The 12,414-nt window shown below is 37.6% G+C and overlaps 1 protein-coding gene across 1 annotated transcript in view; it reads left to right on the forward strand.

Annotated features, from left to right (window-relative positions):
• Window positions 1-1,081: 1,081 nt before the first annotated feature.
• cacna2d2b (calcium channel, voltage-dependent, alpha 2/delta subunit 2b) overlaps window positions 1,082-12,414 on the forward strand; it is a 31,075-nt gene continuing 19,742 nt past the window's right edge. Inside the window, exons 1-11 of the mRNA XM_016528819.1 lie at window positions 1,082-1,395; window positions 6,048-6,129; window positions 8,032-8,148; window positions 8,224-8,283; window positions 8,858-8,902; window positions 9,235-9,358; window positions 9,434-9,565; window positions 10,469-10,526; window positions 10,749-10,799; window positions 10,877-10,976; window positions 11,360-11,521. Of these exons, the coding sequence (XP_016384305.1) occupies window positions 1,298-1,395; window positions 6,048-6,129; window positions 8,032-8,148; window positions 8,224-8,283; window positions 8,858-8,902; window positions 9,235-9,358; window positions 9,434-9,565; window positions 10,469-10,526; window positions 10,749-10,799; window positions 10,877-10,976; window positions 11,360-11,521 (1,029 nt within the window). The 5' untranslated portion in view covers window positions 1,082-1,297. The remainder of the gene's footprint in view (window positions 1,396-6,047; window positions 6,130-8,031; window positions 8,149-8,223; window positions 8,284-8,857; window positions 8,903-9,234; window positions 9,359-9,433; window positions 9,566-10,468; window positions 10,527-10,748; window positions 10,800-10,876; window positions 10,977-11,359; window positions 11,522-12,414) is intronic.

Below are 12,414 nucleotides of genomic sequence, written 5' to 3' on the forward strand. Positions count from 1 at the left end.
GTAAAAAATACTTAGAATCTTTAAAACACTTATCCAAAGATAATCAATCCCTTGGGGAATTGTATAAAACCATGTATGAGTCTCCTTCCTTTTAAGACTGGTAAGATTTTGTACCTTATTTTTATTTATTGTTTTTTTCCCCTCCTTGCAACCCCCTAAAATGTTTAAAGAATGTTTGTTTTGTTTGGTGTTATTGTATGTAGATATATATATATATATATATATATATATACACACACACACATGGACATTTATGTATGACGGAGATGTGATTGGTAAAGTGTATATTTTGTCATATGCATTTTATTGTTCACCTTTTGAGTGTGTAAATTGATACTGTTCAATAAAATAAAAAATTTAAAAAAATCCGCCCCTCACTTCCGGTTCTGTGGCTGCGGTTCTGAAACTGCTGGTGCTGCGGGTCTGCAGCAGGATATAATTGGAGATACAGCAGCAGATGCCAATATTCTCCTGTGTAGAGATGTGGACTTGAAACCACTCACCACTAGAGGTCAACACACCATCACATAATGTGAAGTACAAGCAACAATTTCAGCATGCCACTAGTGTCCAAATCTTCAGCACAACTAGTATTATACAGCTCTGTGTGTGATTGCTTTTCCTGCTGTGATCCATTATTCCTCTCTGTGCTCCACCATATTCCCTGATCATCACAACTGCTGAGACTTTCCCTGCTAGTGTACAGATTATGTAATGAATTTGAATGAATTATCATTATTAGACAGAATGCTTTTGCATTACATGAATTAGATACAAACATTTAATCTACTAACTAACTTATCTGATTCATTCGTAAGTTTGTAATATAATTGAATTAAATAATCAAATTATGCATACATCCAACGACTATATGTGCAATATTTCCAAATAGTTAAAAATTGCTCACAGAATATAATATATTTTTGTTCATTCACACTCTTCCATTCATTTTATTTTGAAACACGTGAGGTTTGTTTTATATATTAAATATGAATAACAATGTATTCTCTTTTTTTGCTGTAATGTGTTACAGTGTTTGTATGAATTAATGAATATTAAGTGGATGTCTGGTTGAGAAATGTATGGGGTCGCGCGCAGATCTGTGGGGTGTCGCGAGCGCTTGCACGGCAGCATCATCACGCGCAGCATCTTTCGCCCACCGATATCCCTTCATTTCACTTCATTGTTTCTTCTCAGACAAAAAGAGCGTTTACTACCGCGTTGCATCTGGATATTCTGCTCTCCTGGATAACCGTGAGGGTATTTGTGCGGCTGGATTGGAGCGTTTTCATGGAAAATGGCGAGATGGGCTCACGCATGTCTGCTGCTGATGATGGGGATTTTCAGCGGATCGTGGACCGCAGTGGACGCACTCACATTTCCACAGCATTACACGTAAGAAACGCTCACATTTTCACAGGATCATATGAAGGAATCAATCATTTCCACAGCATTACACGTAAGACACGCTCTGTAAGATGTCCATTTCCACAACGTTACACGTCAGATATGTAATATTATCCACAGCAATACACCTATGAGAAATTTCCGCAACGTTACGTTTAAGAAATGTAAATTTACACAGAAATACACACAAGAAAAAGCCCGTTTTCAAAAGATACGATCATTTCCACAACATGTATCAAACGCTCATTTCCACAGCAATGCACGGACAAGAAATGTCAGTTTCCACAACGTTACAGTGTAACAGATTCTGGGAAAGAAAAGCTCATTTCCACAACATTACACGTAAGAAAGTAATTTACACAGCATTACACATAAGAAAAACTTATTTCCACACGCCGTTACACTTAAGAAATACTAATTTCCACAAAATTACGCATAAGATATAATCATTTCCACAGCATTACATACGAGAAACGCTCATTTTCTCAACGTTACATGTCAGAACAATTAATTTCCACAACATTATACATATGATAAACTCACATTAGCACACATTTAAATGTTTGTTGAAATTAACATGTTGTTCATACGTGTTTTGGGAAAATGTGAATTTACTAAGTTATACTTTGGGAACAAATTTGACCCCCATAAGTTATGTAAATATGGCTGAACCTCTCTTTGGGGTGGTCTTCAATAGAAAAAAAAAATCCAAATGTAATTTTTTTTTGTAAGGTTCATGTTAAATTGTAGTCATTATAGTTAGCTTTATATATAACAATCTATATTAGCTCATTTAGATAGGCGAATGTGTGTCTTCTAGCAGACAGTCAGCAGTGACATCAACTGTATCAATCTATCTATCTATCTATCTATCTATCTGTCTGTCTTCTGTGTCTTAACGTTGATCTTTCTCTGTAAAGTGAATATGGGTCACAGCAGCCCCTCATTTCCCTGTATCTCTGTCTGTGTCTCTAGGGAATGTGTGTCAGGTAGGCAGCAGAGAAGATCTCAGCTCTGTGTGTGTGTGTGTGTGTGTGTTTCTGGGCATGCTCAGATCAGCTGCTGAGAGTGCATCAGATCGTCTGAATCGCTGACACACACACCCTGATACACTCTCACCTCTACATATTGTGTAACACATGCTGCTAAACGTGCAGGAAACCAGAGCATGTGTGTGTTTACAGTAGCTGTGATGGAAAGCGGAGACTGAAATCTTGCTCTGCATTACTCTAGAATAGTGAAATGTCATCTATGATATTAATTTGCCAAGTGACCTTTATCCCCTTTTCAGTAACGTCAACAGCCATAAGTAGTAAGAAGACACAAGTATGCCAATAATTATTGTTTTTGCCAATATTTTTTCAATCATTAGTGCCATTTGATAACTCTCCTACCCAAATACTCACTTTTTCATCAGACAATGTGAAAATATAGACCTAATTAGTGTGATTATGGCCAATAACCAATATGATGGCTGATATTGTAAGTGTATGTATGTGTGTGTGTGTGTGTGTGTGTGTGTGTGTGTGTATATATATATATATAGAGAGAGAGAGAGAGAGAGAGAGTATCCAAAATTGTCCAGTCGTCTTATCCTCACAATTAACACAGATTATTAAAAGCTCGACCCATAGAGATTTCTCTAAGCGATCGCTGACGCTTATGATCTGCTCTTGTTAATTGACAGTTGCTATTTAATTAGGTTCAGAGTGTGGATGCTAAACGACCTGAACTTATGTAATATAACATAACTGCAGTCGAGCTGTAATCACGTACAAATCTGTTGTCGTGGAAACAGGTGATATTTGTGATCAGACTGCAGGGTTGTGATTTAACCGTACATGCTGTTCTGTAACAGAACCGATGGTTTAATGAAGCCGAACGGACCACACAGATGCTAAATAATTCATCTTCATCTGTAGACCAGGACTGTGATCCATTGAGCAGCACTGTTTGATTGTAGCCTGTGTGTTTGTGGACAGTATAAACACATCGCTTTCCTGTACATTGATTATATTGATCGGTTTAGCCAACTGTGAGGATATTATATCATGTTCTGTAACTGAATCTATGTGTAGTACGAATGAGGACAGTTCAGTTGAGGTCACTAAAAATAAATTGACATTACATTACATTACAGTATTGCAGAGAAATACAATCCATGTTAATGTTTTCTGATCATCATCATCGTATTGTTTATATTGTATATACAGTCAGTCGGGTAATTTGAGTTGGCGGTCATCCTGAGGAGATTTATTTTACGAAAAATCGGCTGATTATCCCACACACGGCAACCCAGATATTGATTTACGTAGAAATTTTACAATCTTACCTAAATAGTAGCAGGGCCGTTGTGTAATGCTGTGTAAATTGGTTGTCCTGCGAAACTGTATTGTCATACCGCCTAGTCCTACTCAAGGGGATGGCTCAAGTTGTTTCTAGGGATGGGTATCGTTAAGGTTTTAACGGTATTACTACTCTTACCGATACTGCTTATCGATTCGGTACTTTAACGGTATTCTTATCGGTACTTTTTTGTTATATATCAGCTGGCGACTCTGGTGAGATAGAATTTGCAAGATAATGTATATATAGCAATAATAAATGTATGTGTGTTTTATTAATTTTTTTAGTACCGATAGCAGAACCGTTAACGTCAGAGCTTATCGATACTCCGGTCTTTCATAATTTAGCCCCGGGACCGATTAAATACCGGGTTTCGGTACCCATCCCTAGTTATTTCACTGTCAACATTAAAGATTAACTCCTAAAAAAATGATATGTATCTGTTAGAGGGCTCTATGTAGAATTCAGAAACCCTTGTTATTAGCAACACCGGTGGCCATTAAGTGAGCTGTGGTCAGCAAATTATTGCTTGTGCTCTTGCAGACACTCCATAGTAATGCAAGCGAGCGACGGCTAATGTGATTCACGACATCATGTCGACAGATGAGGTTCATTAAAATTACACTGTTATGATCGTTTCGAGTCCTTCACATAAAAATTTGTCTACATGCTCTAATTTTTTACGTTTCCTTACATGCTGTTCACACATTGGCAGTAAAAAGCGATTAATACTTGAAAATCCTTTCATAAAGCCACTTTAAAATTTTGTCCATAGCAACAAGTAGCTAACTTTAGCTAGCAAGCTAACGTCACTTGTTAGCTAGCAAGAAAAGTTGTAGAGCAGCACAGCTTTTCCTTCTGCTCTGTAATAATATTCAGTGAGCAAATATCTGATAGTATAGGCCTATATTTTATTACATACTTAGCCAGTTTGCACTGAGCACCAAAACAGCTTCTTTGATTGTTTGTTTTTCTTTCTTTTTTTTCCTTTTGGAAGATGGAACCATGGATGAACTAAAGGGGTAGTTCACCCAAAAATGGAAATTCTGTCATTAGTTAATCACCCTCTTGTAGTTTCACACCCATAAGACTTCCGTTCCTCTTCTGAACACAACTGAAGATATTTTTCATGACATCCAACTTTCACATTCAAGGTCCAGAATGGTAGGCCGTTACGACGGTAAGACATGTGACGCCAGTGGTTTAACCTCAATTTTATTAAGCGATGCGAGTGCTTTGTTTGCACAAAAAAAACATAATTTACAACTTTATTTATGAAAATTGTAATTTATTTAGTTTGCACTGAGCACCAAAACAGCTTCTTTGATTGTTTGTTTTTCTTTCTTTTTTTTCCTTTTGGAAGATGGAACCATGGATGAACTAAAGGGGTAGTTCACCCAAAAATGGAAATTCTGTTATTAATTAATCACCCTCATGTAGTTTCACACCCATAAGACTTCCGTTCCTCTTCTGAACACAACTGAATATATTTTTCATGACATCCAATAGCTTTCTGTCTCTACATAGGCAGCAATGCAACTTTCACATTCAAGGTCCAGAATGGTAGGCCGTTAAGACGGTAAGACATGTGACGCCAGTGGTTTAACCTCAATTTTATTAAGCGATGCGAGTGCTTTGTTTGCACAAAAAAAACATAATTTACAACTTTATTTATGAAAATTGTAATTTATTTGAAACCTACTACAGCGCATGCGTGTAAAACATCCATTACGTAATGGATCTGATCCAGTACGTCAAGGCGCTACAGGCTGCAGCAATAGTTCATTACACTGTAGTCCTGAGGTCAATTTCACTCGACAACTCAGACGCAAGTTACACGGCAATTACACGGAAGGATCCGCTCAAAATACTAGGCCTGCATTGCAATTATCAACAATTGTTTGTCTTATATAAATGCTGTTTTCTCCTCTTTTTTTACTTAAAATGTAGTATTTCTTAGCTTTTTGACACTTTTTGCTCTGCTCCGCTATCAATCCTATATATATATATATATATATATAAATAATTAAGCAGAGGCAGGGATGCATAGACCAGATGGGGGGAAATATATATATTATGCTAAGTTTCATGACAGAAATCAGGGATTTATATCACTGTAGGTGGATATATCATGGCATTTTTTGCTTATTTTGTTGTAAATCTATATAAAAATGTATATGATATGTATGAGATATACAGCTACAGTGATATAAATTCCTGATTTCTGTCATGAAACTTACAGCAGTAGCTGTGTTTGTCTATTGTGTAATGGTTTTATTGTGTGTGTTGTGTAGGATCATGCACTGGGCTCGTCGCATTGAACAGGAGATTGACAGAGTCCTGCAGCACATCAGTGGCGCTCAACAACTGAAAGGGGTAAGACTGTGTGTGTGTGGCTTTTCCAGTATCTCTGTCAAACGTGTGCTCATTACCGTGGGTCTGGCTCGCATGTCAAACACCCACGAACAATGAAGAACTCAGACACTCCTGCAGAATATAATGATCCTGCCATTCCACCACCGAGAGGCTATAGCGTCTGAATGCATCCTGAAGCTCTGTGTGTGCGTCTGCTCACATCACTGAGAGAGAACAGATGGTTCGCCCCTCATTCATTTACCCAGAATGCCACAGTGCTGTAGACAGAGCGCTTCACTGCTGACGATGATCAATACAGGCATATAACCAGCACGTTTGTAGATGCATTATTTGTTAGGTCATCATTATTATTTAAGATAAACAGGTTTCTAATGATAACTAATGATCTTTTAATGAAGAGCCTCTAGAGCTGAGATTAACACCGGCGGGATTTTATTCAGCAGAAATACATCTGAACCATCCTGACCCTGGATAATGCTCTTGACCCTAACACTTGACCTCTGACCTCGACTTTCATCAGTCTTTGTAAGAGGAGTGTTTGATTGTCTCTCCATCTCTACAGACTCATTATATTTTTCTTAGAGTGTGCATTTGTGCATTTGTTTAATGCATTTTGATGTATTTATGCATTTTTTGTTCACATTTTCACCATTAAATATCACTGATAATGCATTACATTTCTTTGTTGTGACGTATTTCATTTATGAGGAGTAACATCATAGTTGGAAAAACTGAAAGTAAAATGAAATACAGGATGGAAAATTGTGGTGTGCAAATTGCATTCAGCTCCTATTTTGTGCCGTTGTCACATTTGCATATTTCAAATTCGAGAACCAAAACAATGCAAACAGATAAACATTGCTAAATAAAAGCTGAGTCTCGTTTTATCCAGCAGGACTAGATTGGATTGTGTAATTGCTGTAATATTGATTTATTTATTTATTTTTTTCTTTGGGATAACAAATTCATGGGCTTCATCTTGACTCATTGTCTTGGTTTAAATGCTGCGTCTGAAAGTTCAAGTTGTCAGTGTGTAAGTGTGCGTGTGTTTGATGTTCCTGTATTGATCTGAGCTCTAAACAGCTCTTGTTCTTGACTCGGAGGTTATTTACCGGGTTAATGAGGCTTCAGGCTTCAGTCACGCCGCTGGATTTTCAGCAGCTGTTGTCTCACACCTCACGCTGGAGCGCAAACACTCATTTACACAAGGTGGAATCACTGCAAAATGAGTTTATTTTTAGTGCGTCACGTCTGACAGGAAGTTACACGGGTTTCCCAGTGATGAGCATTAATAATGCAAAGCACAAACATGGAGCTCGCTCACCGTTTCCCCCAGCTGATGGATCCTCTTGATGGTATATTTAGTACATCAAGAGAATATACAGTATATGTGCCATTCAAAAGTTTGGAGTCAGTAAGATTTTTTTAAAGTAATACTTCTATTTAGCAAGGATGCATTAAATTGATCAAAAGTGACATTTACAATGTTACAAAAGTTTTTTTTTCCAAATCAATGCTTTTCTTTTGAACTTTCTATTGATCAAAAAATGCTGAAAATGATCATCAGAAATGTTTCTTGAGCAGCAAATCAGCATATTAGAATTATTTCTGAACGATCACGTGACACTGAAGACTGGAGTAATGATGCTGCAAATTCAGCTTTGATCACAAAAATTGATTACAATTTTATATATATTCAAATAGAAAACAGTTATTTTAAATTGTAATAATATTTCACAATATTACTGTTTTTACTGTATTTTTAATTAAATAAATGCAGCCTTGGTAAGCAAAAGAGACTTCTTTCAAAAACATTTAAAAAAATCTTACCAACCCCAAAGTTTTGAGTGGTAGTAGTGTATATATATATATCATGAAGAGGATGTTTTGATGATGTTTCAGATCTACAGTGAGAAGAGAAGGCAGTTCAGTCTGGTCAGAAATAACCCTCGAGAAATCGTAGAGAAAGTTGCAACTGACATCGAGAGACTGCTGGCCAAGAAACGCAAAGCGCTTGAGGTAAGAAAACACAAAATCACACACACATTTCCTTAAGGATCATTTTTGATGGTTCTGGTCTGTATTTTCCTCCAGAAACTTGCGAGTGAAGCAGAGCGTCTTCAGAAAGATCATCGGTGGCAGGATGGAATCAAGGTCAGATGACTTTAACCTCACCACTTCATGGTTTTTACGGTCACTTATGTGCATTGCACAATACTTTTTGCACAGTTTGAAATTTAATTTATCACATTGCTTTTGCATGTGTGAGTCATCTGAGTCGATTCAGACCAATGACTCCTGTATTGTTTCATCTGATTCATTAAAATGAACCGCACCTCTCGAGCGTTTCATTCTTGAATCGAACGCTGCGCTTTTTTTTCTTCATCTGCGATACTTGATGCTCTTTTTCCTCTGACATTCACATCTATGTTTCTCTGATCCGGATACGAGCTTTACAGACAAACACACACACGCTGTGAGTCATGATTTCTGTGAGTCTGTAGCTGGAGGGTCTGTTTAAACCCAATAGATTGTGACGTCTCGTTTTTCTGACTGATTTGACTCATTAGAGCTGTTCAGCTCGACTGACCACACATGATCATACAAGTGAATTGTGCTGAACTAAGAGTTTGTCATGTGGAGGACATCTGTATTTGAATCTTCAGGTTCTCGAACTGATCCTAAACAGCAGATTTTTGTATCTCTGTTCTGTGTGTGTTTATTTCAGGAGGAAAATATTGAATATTATAACTCTAAAGCAGAGATGGATTATGTGAGTACATCTCTATCTATCGCCCATGAGAAAACGACCGTAACAAATCTTACAATGCAAGACTTTCAGTGTAGACTTTCATGGTTTAAAAGTGGGCCTGTGAACTATTTTAAGAAAAGCATATGTAATGTAAAGGAAAATGATGCTTTTTTGGTATGTTTTTAGAAAATATTCATGCATTCATACACCATTTCTTTTTAGAAGCTGGATTCTCAAACTTCTAACTCCGAAAGTACTATTTTGCATGTTCATTTATCACCATATGACAATGATTGTGAAGATCAAACTCAAGCTGAAACAATGGACTCTGATTATATCATGATTCTCATCAGGACGGTGAGGACATTGATTCCCAGATGTCGTTGAAACTGGAGTTTGTGTACGATCCGAACTTCAAAAACCATGTGAATTACTCACACACCGCTGTCCAGATCCCCACAGACATCTACAAAGGCGGTGAGGAACCAGACTGATTCGATTAGATCTCTGTATGAGTCAATGAGAGTTCATGACGTATCTGTCTGTCGGTAGCTCCGGTGATTCTGAACGAGCTGAACTGGACACAGGCATTAGAGCGAGTCTTCATAGAGAACAGCAGAGACGACCCATCGTTGCTCTGGCAAGCATTTGGGAGCGCCACCGGCGTCACAAGATACTATCCAGGTAACTCTGTGCATGATGAGGCAGATCACAGTTTGTTTTGCGTGAATTGTGAAACCAACCAATCGGATTGCAGCCTGAGACCACTAGAGGTCGACCGATAGTGGATTTTGCCGATGCCGATAGCTAGGTTGGACCACACTGGCCGATACGATTAATCAATCGATAGTTTTTTAAAGGGGTCATATGACATTGCTAAAAATAACATTATTTGGTGTATTTGGTGTAATGCAATGTGTTTATGCGGTTTAAGGTTCAAAAAACACATTATTTTCCACATAATGTACATTATTGTTTCTCCTCTATGCCCCGCCTTTCTGAAACGCGTCGATTTTTACAAAGCTCATCGGTCTGAAAAGCGAGGTGTGCTCTGATTGGCCAGCTATCCAGTGCGTTGTGATTGGCCAAATACCTATTATATAATAATAATAATATAATAATATAAGCGTGTGACGGAAATGTTACGCCCCTTACCATACTGTGATATGCCCTGTCAGGCCAGAGCGACGAGACAAAAACATTAAAAACCATTATAAACAGGCATTTGTTGCATCCAGTGGGGACATTTAACAACTTAATCACTGATTTCTAGCTGTGTCCTCTATTGGAAGACCAAACAAAGTAGTTTCGCTTTCATAACGAAACACACAGCCACACACGGCGGCCTTAGTCTTTGCAACTTTACAGATCTTCTTTATGCAACAAGAGCTTGTTACACTCCAAAGAGAACACTCCAAAATCGCACCATATGACCCCTTTAAAATTCTGAATGGAAACTAAAATAGTGCTTCGCACTTGTTCCAGAAATGGACTATCGGTGCCGATTAATCGGCAAAACCGATCAATCAGTCGACCTCTAGAGACCACCACATATGTGCCAAATAAGTAACATATTTTCTTTTGTAGCTGCTCCCTGGAGAGCGCCAGATAAGATCGACCTTTATGATGTACGACGCCGACCGTGGTAATGCATTTCCTTTCAAGTGTTTGATTATTGTTTCTTTCAGTGAACCAGTAACTGCGTTTGGAGACTTCTAATCATTGGTCAAAGTGTCCAGTAAACCTACAGTAAATCAACTTTTTTATCCATAGTCAAACAGTTGATTTGAGCTTTGATTGGTCAGTTTAGGTTTGAGGGCGGGGCTTAACGGATCTTAATGCTTAAACTTATCGCTGTTTTCCTCAGGTACATTCAAGGAGCGTCCTCGCCCAAAGATATGGTCATCCTCGTAGACGTGTGAGTATTTGTGTATCCTGTTTCAAGCTTTACGTTTGCTTGGGTTTGTTTAACACTGACATCTTGCCCATTCACAGGAGCGGAAGCGTCAGTGGACTCACTCTCAAACTGATCAAAGCTTCGGTCATGGAAATGCTCGACACACTCTCAGACGACGATTACGTCAATGTGGCCAGGGTCAGTCAGCTACTTTTGATTGCAGGATTTTGAAAGTAGCTTTGATTTGATAGCCCAATTTGGATTTTCGTGGACAATATCTATCCGAGTTGTCCAAAGAAATGCATTATTTTACAAGAAACAAAACATTTAAAAAGAAATGCTGGATTTACTCAATATTTTACTCAAATTTCAAAGTGCATCATCCATTGGAAAAAATGACACTTTTGGTAATCAGCTGATAAAATATTCTAAAAATATTTGCAGACATAATGGAATAAAAATGCTTTAATTAAGCTAAATAAGTTAGTTATGTGTTAAATAATCACTTTGTTTTTTTTGTTGTTTTTTTTTAGTTCATGAAGCTGTATATTTACATTTTCTCTCTCTCTTTCTTGTCGTAGTTCAATGAGAAGGCCGAGGCAGTGGTGCCCTGTTTTAAGCACCTGGTTCAGGCGAACGTGCGCAATAAGAAGATCTTTAAAGAGGCTGTGCAGCAGATGCAGGCCAAAGGAACCACCGATTACAAATCCGGCTTTCACTTCGCCTTCAACCAGCTGCTCAATGTGAGTCTGAACACAATGTACACAACAACTCAATCGACAAAATCTGATGCATAGTATGCAGGTTACAGTCAGGAACTTACAATGGAAGTGAATTGGACCAATCTGTAAATGTTAAAATGCTGTTCAAATACAATAGTACAACCATAATATAAGTATTAACATGATTTTAGTGCAGAAAAATCACTTACTAACCTTTTCTGTGTAGTTATATCCATTTTTACAACTTCATTGCCATAACGGAACACCATAAACTCTAAAACAACTGTAAAAATAAGAATTTAATGCCTTTAAAATATGCATAAAACTTTTCGACTTCTTGAGTCAGTTTTGACATGGTGTAATTTAATCTTGTAAAACATCCATAACTTAATAATTTCGTATTAAAACCATATAGTACCTGATTCATAACATGCAAATATGCATAACATCACTTGTAAAGCCTCAGTTGATACCCGGGGCAAAATTATCCCGTAAATATGTAACTATTTTTTTCTTATGTCTCTTGAAAAATTATTTCAAAAAATGTGGAAAATATATATTTTTTGGTTATTCGTGACACATTTCCAAAATTTGGTTCCCATACTAAAACTATGCATTTTTTAGACATCATATACCTCTCCAAGGTCAAAAAGGACCTCAAGGCAAATCGTGAGTTAAAGGGTTAGTTCACCCAAAAATTAAAATTAGGCTGTGTTTTACTCACCCCCGATGCATCCTAGGTGTATATGACTTTCTTCTTTCAGACAAATCCAGTCGGAGTTATATTAAAAATTGTCTTTGATCTTTCAAGCTCTATCGTTGCACTCAGCGGGTGTTGCATTGCTTCAGTCCAAAAGACGTGAAATAAAAAGCACCCTTCCACAAAAAAAAGTGTCTCACACGGCTCCCGGGGG

The sequence above is a fragment of the Sinocyclocheilus rhinocerous genome, unplaced genomic scaffold (assembly GCF_001515625.1).
Source record: "Sinocyclocheilus rhinocerous isolate Xijiao unplaced genomic scaffold, SAMN03320098_v1.1 scaffold1623, whole genome shotgun sequence".
NCBI lineage: Eukaryota > Metazoa > Chordata > Actinopteri > Cypriniformes > Cyprinidae > Sinocyclocheilus > Sinocyclocheilus rhinocerous.